Source organism: Hypomesus nipponensis, chromosome 16, assembly GCF_054491055.1.
Source record: "Hypomesus nipponensis isolate SF chromosome 16, ASM5449105v1, whole genome shotgun sequence".
Lineage (NCBI taxonomy): Eukaryota > Metazoa > Chordata > Actinopteri > Osmeriformes > Osmeridae > Hypomesus > Hypomesus nipponensis.
This window is the reverse complement of record NC_140376.1, coordinates 6,519,272-6,537,500: the sequence shown is the minus strand read 5'-3', so window position 1 is coordinate 6,537,500 and position 18,229 is coordinate 6,519,272. Positions and strand designations below refer to the sequence as shown.

Here is an 18,229-nt window from a genome sequence, read left to right as displayed (position 1 = left end):
GTTCGGCCCTGAAACAGCCCTGGGACTGCAAAAGGGTCGGAAAAGAAAAAGTCTCGGAAAAGTAGAACGTTCTCAAAGAAAACCAGTTGTGAGGTCTGTCGCTGTCGAACAAAAGACAACACGACCACGTTCGAAAGTCCCAACCTCCCAATTCAAGCCACATCAGATGGACATCTTTGATGTGTTTTTAACGCCGGGAAGCTTCTTATTATCATTATGACAGTGTTGTCTTTTGATAAGCAAGACAATTACTGTCAGCGAACGAGACAGACCATCCCGTTGACCACAATGTGCTGTTTGACTCAGAGCCGGGTCCTGTCAGTCCAGACGAGAAACAGGACGGCTTCAAAGCGCCGCTGGCATTCAATCACACAGGATCCGAGACAACTGAGAACCACGAGCCTTCAGCACATGCGATTTGCTTTGCGGGTAATGATGAAACAACTTTTTTTCATATATATATATATATATAAAAGAATAATAAAGTTGTTTCATGACAGGCGTGGGTCCAAAGGGAAGAGAGGAAGATTCCCATTCTTCTGTGATGGACGGATGGCAGGAGAGATGATGGGAGGAGAGATGATGGGAGGAGGGGAGTGGGGGATCGTCAAGAACACAGACAAATTACAGTTAATGCTTCCTGCATCTCTGACATCAACCACGTGGATCATCGCTTATGTAAAAAAAACGGTTACCATGGACATGGACGAGCCAATCAGACGTCTTTGCCCCGCTCTCTGAGCGAGAGGGAGAAGGAGCTGGAGCCCAGGATCCCCCCCAGCGGAGGAACACACCGCCCCCTAGTGGCCACATGAAGGAACTGCTCTCCCCAGAAGACGAGGACAGGTCGTAACAGCCTTTTGTTTTCTCTCTCCTGTTCTGCCTCATCCTGTCACTCTGCCTAAAGGGATGGAGGATCCTGAACGCTGGATTGATTCGAGCAGTAAGGTTGCTATCTGGTCGAAGGAGAGAGGCATGCGAGGTCATTGTCCCTGGCCTGACCAATGGGCATCCAGCAGCCTGTGGTGTTTCAGCCAGACCAGATTAGAGGCTTTCACCTGTGATGGATTACAGAGCTGAGCCCTTCTATTTTAACCTAGACACACACACACACACACACACTCGTCAACATACACACACACACACACACACACACGCAAACACAAAATCATACACTCACCCAAACTCGTACTCACAAACGCACGACTACATACACATGTCCACACTCGCAAGATGACAGACCTCCACACACATTGCACACACAGTATTCAGGGCGACAGAAACAGGGCCATTCAAGTCTAAAGAGTGAAGTATATATGGATACCTTGCGATATAAATAGGAAGTGTTTATACTAGGCGGGTGGCAGAGATATTTCCGAACACCCACACATGCAGCTGAGCTAAATACAGCCCTGCGTGGGAGAGACGGTAAATAAAGCAGCTGTTTGACTATGTAGGCAGTCTCTCTCTTGGGCTAATGAAAGACATCTAACAAAACAACTGTGACTGTAGTTGAACATGACTGATCTGAAGGATGTGTAAAATACAGAGCTATGCTTACCAGGAGGGACGGAGGGAGGGAGGGAGGGAGGGAGGGAGGGAGGGAGGGAGGGAGGGAGGGAGGGAGGGAGGGAGGGAGGGAGGGAGGGAGGGAGGGAGGGAGGGAGGGAGGGAGGGAGGGAGGGAGGGAGGGAGGGAGGGAGGGAGGGAGGGAGGGGTCAGACTACCTCAAAGATGATGAGCACGTAGACGCCCGCCAGGATGGCCCCGGCAATGACCACCTGGGTTTCCACGGTAACGAAGAGGGACTGGTGGGTGATGGAGAGAGGCACCACCTGGGTGTCCAGCAGGAAGGCCTGCACGGTGATCAGGATGGGCTCGCTGAGGGGAGGGGGAGGGGGCACAGAGCCACCACGTTACAACGGTGTTTGGTCAACTGTCATCACTGTCTGAACTGCCATGCCACAGGTCTGTTCAACTAGCTCCCTGCTTGGGGGAGGGGTTCTGGTGGAGCGCTGCCCAGATAGGTCGAGGACTTAACGTGGGGACCCGGGTTTGATTCCTGCCCGGGCCACCTCCTTTATGTCTATCCTTCTCTCTCTCCCCTCACCTTCAAGTCTCTTAACTCTCACTATCCCCCAAAAATATATATATCTTAGAAGACAAAATTACTAGTTACCTGCTCAACATCTCAAACGTTCTGGTTGTGAGGATTTGGTTGCTGCGTTCAGAGTGGAGGGGTATGGTCCAGTTATATAACACCTGTGGGAAACAATACGTTAAAATAGAATCTCATCATTATCATCATTTCTCATTCGCTCTGGATAAGAGCGTCTGCTAAATGACTAAATGTACATTTCTAAACCAAAAGCAAGGTTTTCTGAAATCAAGTATAAGGTAGATAAGAAACCTGATCTGGGACCAGTGGACAGGCTCCCATTCTGCAGCTCTTACTGTATAACCACAGCAGTGAGACACAGGGAGAGCCTGAAGCTGATCTCAGACCAGTGCAGAGACAGCGTGGTCGTGGACGTATACCTGCTGAGCCCGCCTCCTCCTAGGCCCCGCCTCCTCGTTCTGTTCCACCTGGATCAGGATGTACTCCTGATTGGTCAGATCAACCATCCCTCCAACAAAGGGCCCGCCCACCTGCAGCTTTAGCAGGGCATTGTCACGGAAATCCGTCAGGTTCATTGCTACATGGGGGCAAACTGGGTTAAGAGAAAGCTACACTTGAAGGTTGTTTATAATTGATTGGTAAATGAGCTCCATTCTCTGGTATTCAGACTGACGGGTGATATCCTGAAGGGAGGTCTGTCTGACCTTGGGGAAGGTGAACCTTGATTAATGAGGTGGTGACATGACGTGCCTCACCCCTGGGCTGGCCAGGTAAGTAGACACTTAGACAGAAGCCAGGCGTGTACATATTAACCTGGTAGCCCTACATGGGGGGGGGGTGTTAAACTATACTTTGGTTACAGCACTGTCACCAGGAACCGGAGTCACTGGAAGGTGTGGACTGACCTTGCAGCAGCAGGGGACACCAGTACCGCTTCCCGAATCGCATACTTGTACCTTCTCGTAGGGTACTGCAGCCGTCCATACAATGTACATATGTAGTACGTGTTGAATGCAGAATGCATACAGTTGGGATCTAGCATTTCACCATATAACCACCGCGGAACGTCAATAGACGGGCGCAGAGAGGTTTGTATTGGCACGCTTATTGGCCTACATACTGCAAAACGAGAAAGCTATCCTGGTATTTTTTATGAACTCTACAAGACACGCTATGAATTGGGAGAGTGACATACTGAGATACACAGTGAGGTCTTTTATCTGGTGTGATAAATAGTCTAGTGGTACAGGGACTAGGATGCAGCCCAGGAACCAGACAGAGTCACAGGCGCCAGGGCAGAAGGATACAGAAGCTCTCTGTGGAAGACACGGCCATCATCTCCCAGGGGTTGTCTCGATCTGGGTACATGCTGAAGAACAACTGAAACCAAAACATACATGGAAGTCACATTTAATGATCACCCCCCACCACTTCAAAACGCTTAGACAACACAGCTTTCCTCACACACTTGTTCTATTCCAATTGGGCTAACATGAGATGTGGAATGAACCGGAAGGTAATTTATACATTTATTTTACGTCGAATAAATGTATAATGAAACAGTTTTCCGATGGGATGTGTAGCGACCACAAGAATGTCGCTGAGAGGCTAAGTAAGGGAGATTCACTTGAGTGACGCGCTGCCAACCATTTCAATGTCCGCTCTGGAAGTTGCGTTCTTCTGTTTATTTATAGACAGATACATATATTTCTTTGAACAGGACAGCAGATAGAAAAGTGCAAGTGCTTCTGTGCAAAGTGGCGATATTAAAATTACATGCAATTCTTCCAGTAAGCGTTCCAGTCAATCCAACAGTCAGCATATTGAGCGTTCAACAAAAAATGTGCTCTCCATACTCACCCCCTTGCCATACTACCACAGGTGCCCAGGTGCATATATTCATTCACTAATTCCTATGCCAATACCCACGTGACTTGCATACACACCCACCAGATACCAAAATAAAAGCACCAAAGCACAGACCAATTCAACCATGGCATATGGCCGCTATAGGATGCTTGCACTTGGAATCAGGGCAAGATGGATTTACTTACAGAAGACAGGACGACTAAAGTAAAGATGCAGGCGACCTTGGAGTTCCTGATGCAGCATCTACACAAGATAAGAATGTTTTAGGAACAAATAAACCTGTAATAAATACCGGACAGTCCTCTGTGATCTGTGACCTGTCATCTGACCTGTCATGTGACCAGAATGTGCTTTGTCATCTGTCTAACAAAGTAGGAAAAATGCTTCCTCAGCCTTCCGGAAAGTTCCAAAGACATTAAGCAAAGTCTTACTGAAATAACAATATGAATTCATATTTCTAATATCACTATTGCCACAATGCTGTGTCATTGTTCACACCGACCTAACGCCCAAACTGCACCCGGGTGAGTTCAGTAAACTAAACTGCGAGACTGGAGAGTGAGATCACCTCATGTTACTAGAGAGCTTGAAGTTGAGGTGTTCCAGAGCATCGCCCTTCTCCGCGTTGGAAGACCGCGACAGGGACAGGCTGTTGACCTCGCTCCCCAGACGACACCTCCTCTCCAGCTCGGTAGCGCTGCAGTCCCACGGCTCGTCTCCGCCCCCACACCCTGGGTCCTGCAAGGTCCTGTCACACACACACACACCAACCCCCACCTCAAGTCGGTGAGTTGTAACCATGACTACGACACCGCGATACGCAGGTGGCATGGGCTGAGTCATAATTCTCATGAGATTCAACCATGTTGTGCAAATGACACAGTCGTCGTGTAATTCCATCGCATTCCATGATGATATTTCATGCGCCGTTTCATTTTCAGCCAAGCTATCTTATGCAAGCGATGCCAGATCTAGGACACATGGATGGCAAACCCCCCCCCCCCCCTCCCCCATTAGGAAACCTACATTTGGTGCAGACGTGGGCTGAAGGACTCACCTGTCCTCGTGAGTGAAGCACAGCAAAGGAGACCTCTCTGTGTAGTTGGTCTGGCTCCCTTTCCCCTTGAGGAGATTCACCATGCTGATGTTGTGCCTGCAAAACATGGACACGTCCATCAGCCTTCTAGACTTTCACTCACAGCAGGAGAGGGGCCTGCTCCGATCTTTAGAAATCTGTTTAAGAGGTAAGAAAGGGCATACTCAACTCTCGTTGAAATGTATTCAACGAGAGCTTAATCCATTGTCGTTATATTTGTGTTTCTTGTGTATATGTTTCTACTCAATGGGAAGTATACAGTACTGATGTACGTTCACATACTGACTGAAAAACATGGATACGTTTGCAAGTCTGTTTTCTCAGTAAGTATACTTTTTTTTCTTCTCTCTTGGGTGTAATCTTTGATCCTGACCGTCTCTTAGCCGCTCTCCTGCCCACCGGCTACCTGCCTCGTCAGTCTCACAGGTTAATACTGGCGCTCTATACACAATGAAACCACGGTTACCTGACGCTCTCAACTCACACTGGTGTCTGGGAGGGTTTTTAAAGACACACCCCTCTCTCGTAGAACTACGTTTGTGTAGAATGACTACATGTGAATATCTGGATCCACATTTCTACAATATCGGTAACAGATATTATCTTAATAGACCCTTAAAATGAACAGAGCTTTACATTCCTAATGTCTAAAACAAGCAATGTCTATAAAGACAAATGCCAGTCTAGTCAAAGCCTTATAGCTTAAAGTATTAGTTGAACAAGGATAACAATGAAAGTAAGCACCCCAGAACTACAGTACATACAAGACTAGTAAAGAATGTGCCGTAACCAATTAACATAACCAATGAAGTTCAGAAATATGATTGTCTAACTGACAGAGCAGAACATACTGATTTTTATTTTCCAGAAACCAAGTTTTAGGTCAGTCCTACATTTAAAACCATACATACTGCTACTACAGCCCTGTAGAAATGTTTGGCACAGATCACACAGCAATCAAGAGATACCAGATCTAGGACACAGGAAAATAACAGATTTGGGGACAGTAGGCAATTCTGCTACTACAGCCCTGTAGATATGCTCGGGCACAAATATTGAGCTTCAACTGTGAGATCACAAACCCAAAAGTGTTAGATTAGATTAACATTTTACGAGCCATAATGATGGCCAATTAAAATGCCTCCGTTTTGATCTGATCACCCTGAAGGGCTTTCATCATCTCTGTCCAAAGGTCTGGTATTTCATGTGAAGCCATGTGCACATGGAGCGTTTCTCCCTAGACAGGGCTTCCTTCCTGGAGACCTGTTTATGCACAGCACCTATACAATGGGTACACTTCTTAAAAACAGTTGTATATTACAACTTATAGTTGTAAGTGTACAATTTAACTCTACAAGTCCCTATTTGGCAGGTCCAAAGCATCGAGGAAAGGCCTAATTGCATGTTTTGACACAATTTATATTATGTTTGATTGATTATAGCCATGGGAATTAATACTAATATGTTTTAGTGTAAATTTTCAGATGCCAAGATATTTTTACTAGATGTTGTTTCCTATGGAAAATATTAACAACAACAAACAACTAACAGTTGTCTTAGAAATGTAGACTACTGGATGAACACACTACAAAGGCTGATTAGCTGTGAACCGAAACTTTGCACCAGGATAAACATCATCATTCCCTAGTACTGAAAGGTTTGGCATTCTGAGTGAAACTAAAATTCCAGAGTTTAATCTCAATAAAGACACAGCCACAGGCCTGAGATTAGCAACCCTCCTTGATCACACGCACACACTCCATACACACACACCCACACACAGCCACACCTACACGCACATAGATACACACCCATAGACACACACACTGCCAGCTGCACCAGGAAATTCTCCGCTTTTCCACTTCAGCTCCCACACAGGAGGAAGTTGTGCTGTGACAGGCGGAGTGAGGATAACAGGATTTAGCATGTGAGACACAGCCCACTCACATCTCCATCCACCCACTGTTACATCACCGCATCATTTAGTCCCCACGGGGAGAGAACAAATCTTTTGGATAACAAGAATCTTTTCATTGTTTCCTTCCTTTCCCCGTTTGATTATTTACACGCCCAATATTTGCTTTGCTTAAACAGCAGTCCAACATGGGTGCAACATCTGTTGAGGATGGATGGAGGAACACAAGTGGAGGAACACAAAAACCCCTTTGATGAGACAAACCCACAAAAGGGACTGTCTTTCCTTTATCAACAGGATTAGACCGCTAGGAGACTGTAGACAGGGTCAGGGGGGCAGAGAACAGCAATGTTCCTGCACTTGCCAAATGCCAAACAAAGCAAACACTTAAATCTTGACACTAATGCGTTGTGCATACTTGTTACAAATGCTAAATAAAACAGGAAACTAAACCAGAGGGGTCCAATCACAAACAAGCCTGTGAGTTCTAGTGAGATTGAACCACAGACATCCTAGCTCTGGGACATTGTAAGATCTCGAGCAGGGCAATATCAACGACAATAACTGAGCCTGTTTCGTCTTTTCATACTGAGGCCCGTAGCTCCGGTGCCTGGTATGCTGTGACGGCCCTCGTCGTGTCTTACCCGTCGTCCTGGTGAAAGCCCTCAGTGTGGATGATGCAGTGCCGGGTGGGTGGGCCCGCGGCCGCCTGCTGCTGGAGTTTCTGGGCCTCCCTCCGCCCCGACATGCCCTGGAGCAGACGCAGCTCGCCAAAGTTCCCCGCCACGGCCTCCGCCGACCGCAGGGCTGCCCGCCCCTGGTGGGCCTGGCTGGAGGGCTGGGACATCTCCAGGGTGCTCTTGTTCTCCAGGTACATGCTGACTCGGATGTGTCAACACCAAGCCTGAACTGAGAAGGAGTGACAAGAAAAAGAACCATTTCAGTCGGTTCCCCAAAAAATTGATTTGTTGGAATAAACAAAGTGGTTTTGACAGCTTGATCTGATAAAGAGAAGAAACATTAGTCCTATAGTTGGATCCAAAAGGAGACAGACAAAATGTAAAATCCCTTGAAAGAAGCCTGATACTAGGGTTGCAAAGGGAAATTTAACAGGAATATACAGAAAGGAAAGGGAATTAATTGGTAATTTGGGGCAATTTATGCAAACTATCATATACAAACATAAATATAAAATGTTGCTTGGTCATAAGCAGAGGAATGCAAACTTTATACCAATTTTTATATCATTTTTTACTTTTATGTATTTCTGATTAGAACTTTAATCGATTATTTCATTCAAATGTTTGGGCTGGATGTGGTCCTTGAGCTCAAATGCAGTAGTAGCGTATGGCTTCAATAGTCCTGCTATAGTGTGCAGGATACTACAAATGATCTGTGCATGTGATGAAAACACAGTGGATTCAGGGGGCGTGGCCTCAATAGCCCTGCAGTTGTGCATGTGACTGAGAAATGCGAGGGTAGAAATTGAACTGAATTCGCATTCAATGTGGATGCTTAACAAAAATGATGCTGCAATATTGCATCAGACATCCCAACCTGCAAAGACTAATTTTCCGGGAGGTAAACCCACCAATTCCCACCCTTCCGGGAGACTTGGGATGTCTGTTGCATTTTAGTTCGATGTTATAGAAGATACCTGCAATTTAGCACATTTACATTTTATTCCCATTAATGAATTCCCATGTTAAGTTTCCAACTTTGAAAACTCCCAGAATTCTGAAACTGCAGATACAGAAATAACATAGCCTAAAACTTTTTTTTTTTTTTACCAGGTGACTGGATCAGTTTTGAACACAGCGCAGAATCACCCCTAATCAGATGCATTTCTTTGTTACATGTGTGAACAGAAACTTGTTTTCAGGGGCCTCTCCAGACACGCACGATATTACGGGATTAGCCTGCTCACCGACCTCTGATGCAGCCTGGAGGCTGGCTACAGGCAAACCCCGGACACATTGCTTGACTACACTAGCTCTTTCCCTTTCTCCTGCCCTGGGCCGCTCCCTGAGGCCGGCTGTGGAGCGCAGGGACACCGTTTGAGAGGATCTGTGGCGCACCTCGGTTTGACCTCCTGTCCTGGACTGACTGGAGATTTAAGACCTGGGCGTCGGCAGCTGTTCTCCAGGCTCCAGGCTCCTACCGGCTACACTAGCCTGCTCTGAGGTAGCAGTAGCAGCGGTAGTGTGAGTTTTAGATGGACTGGTTAAGGAATAAAAACCCCACTGGGTCCAGCTTCCATGTCATTCCCTAAGCGTTTGCATAGCCTACAAACAGTCACCTGTGTCTATGTTGTTCCGCCTCTGTCATATTCAGTCGAGCGTGGGAGCTTGCATCAGAGGTCCATAAACTCATTGCTGAGAGCAATAACGTATAGTAAAACATGTGGACACCATCAGCTGTCCCTTGACTTCACAAAAGGGATTTGCGTTCACGTGCCGAGCTATAAGGTCAATATGGTCACCCGCGTGGGGAGAGCTCTTTTCTTGACTGTGATCTCGCGAGGAATGAACAGTGTTTACATAATTGGTTTTGATAACCACAGGGAAAATGACTGAGGATCAAATCGTTACATTTCCAAACTGTCAGTTAGAGTTGCATCAGCATGAGTTCCTTATCCTTAAACATGTCAGATGATTCCCGTCAGATATGCTGTGGAATTACTACGTTCAATTTGTTTGAGGAGATAATGGCAAGATTGGCCTTGTTTGGTGCGGAAGCTAATCATTTCATGTAAACCATTTTCCTTGTCATCCTGTTATCTCCTGTTGGACCATCACACACACACATACACATAATACATCCAATCCGCCTTAGAGGTCAGGAAAAGTCCCGTCACAACTTGGTGTGATATCTGTTTACATAACTCTGATCTGATCCTGCGTTCTCCATCTGTTTCCTCATGACTACTTTTGTTTCATGCTTGTGGTTTGTGTGTGTGTGTGTGTGTCCATAGAGAAAAGCAGGGGGTGAAATAGTGACACAATGAAGTTCCTGCTGTCTTTCTGTTCAGTTTCAAACTTGTGAGAGAGATGAAGATCAAACAAGTAAATCTACACTGTTAATGAGAGATTAGCTCCATTGTTTCTTTTGTAACCAGATTAATCTCAAACTCAACTGAGCATGCCCAAAACAGGCCATTGGATAGGTACTTTTTACCATACATCCAAATTAAATGTTACAGATAAAAGCCCCAAGAGATCCACACCATGCAGGTGTTTGTTTAGATTCCATTCTGTAACGTTGACAAAGCAAACACCCAGTTTAACGTTAACCTGCCTTGAGCTAATCTTTAAACACGCATGAAGGAGCTGTGTAATCGCTGCGTTTGGAAAGCTGCTGCCTAGCAGGTAGGCTGTGGTCAAACAGGAACCGTCAACAAGCCCCCAGAGAGTTTGTAGGAAGACTGACTGAGTGAAGAGGCATAATCATTCATGCCACTTAAGCGCTTCAGTCATGTCTGTGTTAGCTATATGTCTCTGTGTGTGTGTGTGTGTGTGTGTGTGTGGGTCCAATGCTGAGAACCACAGAGGTGATGCAGTAATTCTGCGTCATTCCTAATCTCCTTAACCTACAACACTCAGCTCATTCATTCTCTTTTGTAAATTCCCACCACCCCCATTCAAAGAATTTTTTTTAATTTGTATTTTTGAAACAAAATAGGAAATCAAAAAGGATGATATGGAAAAACTATATATATATATATATATATATATATATATATATAAACCAAAAACATGATAGGATGGGATAAAGAAAGTGTCTCATCTCTTCTGCAGATGATAAGAAATAAAAACCACTTACATTGGAAAGTCTTCCCCAAGAATCACAGATGATTTTGTTGAGGATGATAAGGGTAGATGATGATGATGATGATGATGAACGTGACTTGCTGAATTGTACAGTATTTACCTGGGTACTCCCCCAAAAAATGGACGTTTTCAATTTGTGGAAACTTGTTTGTGCAGTATGGAGTGTCTGTTGCTTCTTCGAGTCTGCCTGGCCGGTCGAGTACTCCCTCTACACCGAGATGGAAAGAGAGAGAGAGAGAGAGCGGGAGGGAAGGAAGGAGAGCGGTGAGGTCTTGCTCGAGGAGAAAGCAGTGCCCTCAGTAAGCCGCGGTGTGTATGGTGGGAGGGGTGTTCCTGCTCTCTGAGGAATGCTGGCCTGGGAGCTGCTCCACATCCATCCTCTACGTCTGCTCACGCCCACCTCCAACACCCTCTACACCCCTCTACTTTCCTCTAATTGCCAGGCTTTTAGTGTCAGACACACAGCTAACTCCCCCACACCTTCTCACTTACTAATACATATAATGGCTAATTCATTTATAGTGTGTTTACACGTGGGGACTAAAGCACAGGATTCCGGAACGTCCGGACTAAGACCTCATGGCAGAACCCAAAGACCTCAAACCCTGACACACACCCACTCTCATCAAAGGTCAACAGACAGTAAATATTTTTTCACTGGTCAGAAACGTCTGTCCTTGGGGATTGGAAGTAAGTAGGATGCCTTCTACCCGTTATAGTGACCCCTTAACGTCACCACTTGGTTATGTAATAATAACCATGGCGTAGCTGTTATTAAAATGATAGATATGGGGTTTCTAGAGCTTTCCGGTTCAACCATAGGCTGAACTTCATTGTGCGTGTGGTTCATTATCCTGTGCAGAGATGTCTAGCCAACCCGTTCTGACAAACCTGATCATCTCTGGAGACTTAGGGTGTGGAGGGGTCAGATAGGGCCGAGACGGCTCAGCTTTAAGAAAACCTTTCAGAAAACGCTCCAACACTAAGGTCCTGGAAACAGACTGAGCTTCATTCCAAGTCGTCTGTGAGAAAACTCAATTTCACTCACATCGGTTCGATTGCAAGATAACAAGACAAAAGTGAAGCTTTTGAAATCAGTTTGGATTTGTGGCGGCCACTTATCAAATGGATTGTTATGTATGGCCTTGCAATTCCCCATAGAAGTTCAAACCCAAGGTCCAGTCGAGAAAATTTCCAAGGCTGGGAAAAGTTCTTTCATGCGGAATAAAAAAGATAAAGGGACCTTGGGAGCAGTCATTTCACGAGAGACCTTGTGGTCCAAAGACTGTCTGAGGTCCGCCAATATGCCTGTCCGTTTATTTTCTTCCTAAAAATACGAACCATAAATCTCAAATCCTTGGAGTAAGACAACTCAAATGACACTGTGTCGTACCCCGAAACAGACTTAATCCCCAAATCCTTCGAAATATTTGTGGATCAACTAACTTTAGGAGCTAGCCCAGGTCAAGAGCGAGCCCAGCTTTGTAGTTCAAATTCAACTTCACCTTTGGCTTAAAGTCATACTTTGGCTTAAGCTGTTCTCTGATTTCTCAGAAGGATCCTTCAATCAAAAGAAAAACCTTCCCCTTTTCAGGAAATCCTCATGTCACAAGACGCATGTCGTATTTGTAAAGTGCCAAACGTTAAATAACGCCATTATAAGCGTTATTTTGTCTTTTGTAAGATTCCTTCCCATTCACGGCAGCCAGGCGCTCGGATGGCTCCAGAAACAATGGCTCCCATTCAGCCATGGTCACCTGCTATGCATCCACAATGTCCTCTGACATCAGAGGCATGGAGCACCAGAGGCAGGATGACTAGGGGGCAGCTTGCTCTCTGGTCTTGTGGGACTGTTCAGGCACTGACAGAGCGTCACATGCTCACCCACACCAAACCTGCGCCGGGGACCGTCGGAGAATACGTGACGCCAAATGCGTCCGTGTGTTGATGGGGCTCCACACGTGGGGTGTGCTTAGATCAGCAGGCCCACTGGGAGGGAGATCAGCAGGCCCACTGGGAGGGAGATCAGCAGGCCCACTGGGAGGGAGATCAGCAGTCCCACTGGGAGGAAGATCAGCAGGCCCACTGGGAGGGAGATCAGCAGTCCCACTGGGAGGAAGATCAGCAGTCCCACTGGGAGGAAGATCAGCAGGCCCACTGGGAGGGAGATCAGCAGGCCCACTGGGAGGGAGATCAGCAGGCCCACTGGGAGGGAGATCAGCAGTCCCACTGGGAGGGAGATCAGCAGTCCCACTGGGAGGGAGATCAGCAGGCCCACTGGGAGGGAGATCAGCAGGCCCACTGGGAGGAAGATCAGCAGGCCCACTGGGAGGGAGATCAGCAGGCCCACTGGGAGGAAGATAAGGATGAGTTCTAATTTAGATAATTGCACAGGTACTCTACACATGGGAACAGATCTTTACAAAAATAAACAATGTAATGTATAGAACAGAGGACTATATATGAACTGAGTACATTTTTTAATATATACAGTATATATTTTATATATATATATATATATATATATATATATATATATGTATATATATAGCATATAACTTCTGACCAAACCATTGGACAACATTTGGTTTCCATACTTGACGGATCAGCTGTGTGTGGAGAGTATACTGTATTGTCCCTCATGTATAAATCACAACTCCACGTTCGATCTTAAGAGTCCAGAGACCAGGATTACCAGCGCTGTCCGCTTGGTACAGCATGCAGCATACCTGACACACCGGAGGTATGTACAAATCTGAGCCTTAAGACGGGTAGAGCCAGTGAACCATGTTGGTATTCATTCCTGCTATTGAGGAGTCTTATGAGTGATCCTGGGGGAGAGAGAGGGAGGGAAGTAGACTACAGCAAAACTGGGACTGCTGTACTTGTCAGAGCACATGACCGCTGGAATCTGAACCATTTCAACAGGTCCTCGGCAGAGAGGTGCGGAAGTACCCTAAGCTGCACACTACAACCCAAATGGAGAACTCGTCACTCTTCATGTACAGTCATTCTACTTATTCCGAGTCTCATTAAATCACTTCTTTCTGGACAAAGAGTAATCTTGGTGATATGAATAAACTATTTTCAGTAAACTGACTACATAAATAAAGTTAATTGATATGGAGATTGTCACTCAAACTAATCCATGCGTACTGTATTCAAATCAGGAATGCTAAGGTATGGTATGTCGGTCGAGATACAATATAAAACTCTGTTGAGTTTATTTGAACCGGAACTATCAGCTTTACATTAAACCAAGCAATGAAACAATGAGGCGTGGTCAAATGTATCCAAAAAGTAGGCGGAGGAGTCAATATGCTGTACAGTGATATGATTTTCCATGGGCGGCAACTGGCCAGTTCACGTAACACAGGCCTGACCATATAAATACGGGCCTACTCTGTGGCTGAATGAGACTGAACACACACTGCTGTTCAGAGCGCTCTTCCCCCCCCTCCCTCCCCCCCTCCCTAGGCCCCAGGGTCCTGGGACACGGGAGAAGCACCTGACCCAGTGAAATATACGTGATCTGGAGCAGGGAAGTGCAGAGGTTGTGTGTGTGGTGGGCTGGTAGTAGGGGGGGGGGAGGTAAGACTACAAAGAATTCTCAGGATTTTTTTTTTTTTTTTAAGCCAAATTAAAGCCGTGATAAAAACACTGCGTTTTCTCGTGCTCTACTGTAATCCTTTGAATCAGTTCTGAGGAGAGAGAGCAGGGGTGAGTGCAGGAGAGAGAGGGCAGGAGAGAGAGGGCAGGAGAGAGAGAGCAGGGGTGAGTGCAGGAGAGAGAGGGCAGGAGAGAGAGAGCAGGAGAAAGAGAGCAGGGGTGAGTGCAGGAGAGAGAGGGCAGGAGAGAGAGGGCAGGAGAGAGAGAGCAGGGGTGAGTGCAGGAGAGAGAGAGCAGGAGAGAGAGGGCAGGAGAGAGAGGGCAGGAGAGAGAGGGCAGGAGAGAGAGGGCAGGAGAGAGAGAGCAGGAGAGAGAGGGCAGGAGAGAGAGGGCAGGAGAGAGAGGGCAGGAGAGAGAGGGCAGGAGAGAGAGGGCAGGAGAGAGAGAGCAGGAGAGAGAGAGCAGGAGAGAGAGAGCAGGAGAGAGAGAGCAGGAGAAGAGGCTCTGACCTCCGACAAGCTTACTGGAGCCTCCCACTGGGAGCAGGAGGGGAAATGAAGGCTTGGGAAGAACCTGGGGCTGGACCCGACAGGCAGGGCATGAGGCGAAACTGAGACCTAGAGCTGCCTCCAAATACATCCAGGTTAGGCTAGAAACTCGAGAAAAGATCAGTTGAAAGCAGCAATAAACATTCTCACGTTGGGGGTGGGGGGTGGGAAGAGAGACTGGAGAAGGGCTATTCATCATTTTAATTTATTAACAGAATTGTTTTTATTAACATTTAATATGCAGGAATGAGACCTTTTCACGAATACATGGCACAATCATTATATACATTTTTTTCATAGGACAGTGCAGCATACACGTGTGTTAAATCGAGAGACAGTCGTTGTCACATGACCTTCCCCCCCGGGTTCTGATTGGTGCGAGCCGAGTGAGAAACACTGACACTGAATTTTAAAAAGGTTCTTTTGAAGAAACCCTCGTGACAGAGAAAGAATGGAAAAAAAAAAAAAGCGCAATCCTACTCATTTGTCAGGCATCCTTCGCAATTTACAACAATCTAAAGATAGACGGCTCACGCGTCTACCACAGCGCTAGACTGCGCGCCCAACAGGGTCTCAGGGGACGTGACGACCCCTGGTGCCACTCATCCCCTCCTAATTCTTTTTAAACAGACTATATGAGAGTCTAAGTTTCTTCTCCGGCGTACAGGGCCGTCAAAGCTAATTGCACATAATTCACTTTTTTTTTTCTCCACGTAAGGGTAAGTTGTAGCAGAATGCGTGTGTGTGTGTGTGCATGTGTGTGTGTATGAATGCATGTGTGTGTGTACGTATGAATGGGTGAGATTCAGCGCGGCTGCGTTTTCTCATCCTCATTTAGTCTTTGGGGGGGCCTTCGTCCCATTTTCTCCGGCGAGCGGCGCGCGTGCGGAGGGGGGGGGGTCAGGGGGTTAAAGGTCAGGGAGTCAGTGTCCGGTCAGGTAATCCTGCGTGGAGTCCGAGGCGAAGGAGTCGGCGTCCTCGTTGTCGGAGTCCTCGCTGCTGTCGTCGGCGGCCGGCTCGCCCGTCAGCGCGATGCGGGCGTAGTCGTCCGTGTCGATGGACTTGCAGAAGTGGATGGCGTACTTGAGCTTCTCCTCCAGCACCAGCTTGCAGGAGTACCGGGGCAGCTTGAGCAGGAAGAAGCAGGTGTACGACTCGGGCAGGAAGTGATCCGGAGGGTTGTACTTGTCCAGCACCTGGAACGCACGGACACACGTATGACCCCTGCTGCAACGCTGCCGCCGACGGCGAGGCCTGGCTCCCCGCCAGCCAGTTAGGAAGAACCATATCTCCCGACGGAAACGCAGCGCGTGGATATACACGTAGCGCGGCCTCAACACATATGACCCTTCATTCCAGCTGTACATGCACAGGCCCATATTTGCACATCAAATCAAGTACAGACACTTATACTGGACTGTGTGTCCCCCACCCCCCTCACCTGCACGACAAAGTCTCGTCCCCGGAAGTCGGCGATGGTGCGGGGCAGGCGCGTGCGGCCCCAGACGAAGCGCAGGAACAGGGACCTCTCCGTGTTGGAGAAGGACTCCATCACCTCCCAGAACCACTGGATGAGGGGCGCCGTGGGCTCCACCCCCTTGTAGGTGGCCACCGACTTGAGGAGGTGAAGAGGGATGTCTGGGCTGCCACACACCTGGGGGGAGGGCGGGGTGGGGAGGGGGGTTAGGGTCGGAGCTACGCGCACACAACCTTATCCACACACACACACACTCCATACTAAAAGGTATTCCATAGACACACACACACAAGCCCCCGGTGTGAAGGCCCTACCATGGTCTCCAGCTCGTAGCCAGTGAAGAGGGAGAGCAGGGGCACCGGGACCACTCGGGCCATGCCCTCACGCACCGCACACACCTGCTCGTCAAACTCATGGAGCCTGCAGGGCAGAGACACAGCTGGCTGAGGAACAGGACAGAACACACACACACACACACACACACTCACTAGATACACACAGACACACTAAATACACATTGTAGATACACACACACCAGATACACATTGTAGATACACACAGATATATAAACACACACACACACACTACATACACACACACACACACACAGGCACGAGAGACACTCACACACAACAGAAACAGTGGAGAACCCCATAGAAGCAGCATGTTGGAGGTGTGTTGGAGGCGTGTTGGAGGCGTGTTGGAGGCGTGTTGGAGGCGTGTCCTCACCTGTAGTTGATGGCCAGGCGGACGTACTCGGCGCGGTTGTCCAGGGTAATGTGGGAGTGCTTGGAGCTCAGCTGGATGTCCTGCCCGCTGGCGTTGGGCACGGTGAAGGGCAGCGTCATCGCCTCAAACTCCTCCGCCGTCGCCTCGTTGTCCCGGATGTACATCAGCCCCGGGATGAAGTCCTTATCCACCTGGAGACAGACAGGTCAGACAGACAGACAGACAGACAGGTCAGACAGACAAACAAGCCAGGTTAGACAGTCTTTATCCACTTGGAGGAGAGACAGACAGGTTAGACAGACAGGTCAGACAGACAGACAAGCCAGGTCAGACACACTTTATCCACCTGGAGGAGTGACAGACAGGTTAGACAAACAGACAGACGGGCGTTTTCCGACATCAATTGACCCTAACGAAGTGACCCTTCATGGGTGCGTGAGCGTGCACCTGTGCGCGTCCACGTGTGCAGGAGTGCGCGAGCGAGCGTGGGACAGCTGCGGCATCAAGCCTGCATGTGGTGGGAGACGACTGCTGGTCTTGTGCCGGTTCCTCCGCTCCCTAACCTTTGTGCTGTCTCCGGGGCCAGCGCAGCACACAGCAGGAGCTTTGTTCAGCCAACAACCCCCCCCTCCGCGGGGCTGGGCTCCCTGCGCACGTTTCGCCAGCTCATGATCCCAGCGTGGACGCAGGAGGAGAGACCTACACCCGCTGGCTTGTCTCTCCCTTTGCCGCGCGTACGCTGGCGCACACGGGCCTACGGTGCTTGGAAAGGGCAGAACGACAACAGAACGCTGAGGAGAGGAACCCCTTAGGGTGTACGGTGTGCCGGCTCCCAGCCGCACTCAGAGGAAGTTCATGTTGTGAGAGAGGAACGCTGCGTCCTGTTGCCACGGCCGTCCTGCCGGCGCCGCGGGGGTCAAAGGTCATGGTGCGGTTCTGAGCTGGAATGCTCAGACGTACACATTTGCTAACAAGTTGGTTGTGTAAGAGATTAAGGTTGAAAAGACGTTTTACGTAAATCTACTCAAAGTGCATGG

At 48.0% G+C, this 18,229-nt stretch overlaps 2 protein-coding genes across 7 annotated transcripts in view; both read right to left on the bottom strand.

Annotated features, from left to right (window-relative positions):
• Positions 1-7,932, bottom strand: part of oca2 (oculocutaneous albinism II) — a 45,310-nt gene extending 37,378 nt beyond the window's left edge. Inside the window, exons 1-8 of the mRNA XM_084675875.1 lie at positions 7,644-7,932; positions 5,046-5,141; positions 4,557-4,736; positions 4,174-4,231; positions 3,427-3,499; positions 2,539-2,696; positions 2,180-2,262; positions 1,728-1,881 (exon numbers count right to left, since the gene is read on the bottom strand). Of these exons, the coding sequence (XP_084532001.1) occupies positions 1,728-1,881; positions 2,180-2,262; positions 2,539-2,696; positions 3,427-3,499; positions 4,174-4,231; positions 4,557-4,736; positions 5,046-5,141; positions 7,644-7,876 (1,035 nt within the window). The 5' untranslated portion in view covers positions 7,877-7,932. The remainder of the gene's footprint in view (positions 1-1,727; positions 1,882-2,179; positions 2,263-2,538; positions 2,697-3,426; positions 3,500-4,173; positions 4,232-4,556; positions 4,737-5,045; positions 5,142-7,643) is intronic.
• A 7,243-nt stretch (positions 7,933-15,175) lies between these two features.
• The window catches only part of herc2 (HECT and RLD domain containing E3 ubiquitin protein ligase 2), a 44,173-nt gene continuing 41,119 nt past the window's right edge, over positions 15,176-18,229 (bottom strand). For all 6 annotated transcript variants that reach the window (XM_084675700.1, XM_084675703.1, XM_084675699.1 and 3 more), the window contains 4 exons: positions 17,193-17,383; positions 16,778-16,883; positions 16,428-16,640; positions 15,176-16,182 (listed from right to left, as the gene is read on the bottom strand). In XM_084675700.1, the coding sequence (XP_084531826.1) occupies positions 15,910-16,182; positions 16,428-16,640; positions 16,778-16,883; positions 17,193-17,383 (783 nt within the window). In that variant the 3' untranslated portion in view covers positions 15,176-15,909. The remainder of the gene's footprint in view (positions 16,183-16,427; positions 16,641-16,777; positions 16,884-17,192; positions 17,384-18,229) is intronic.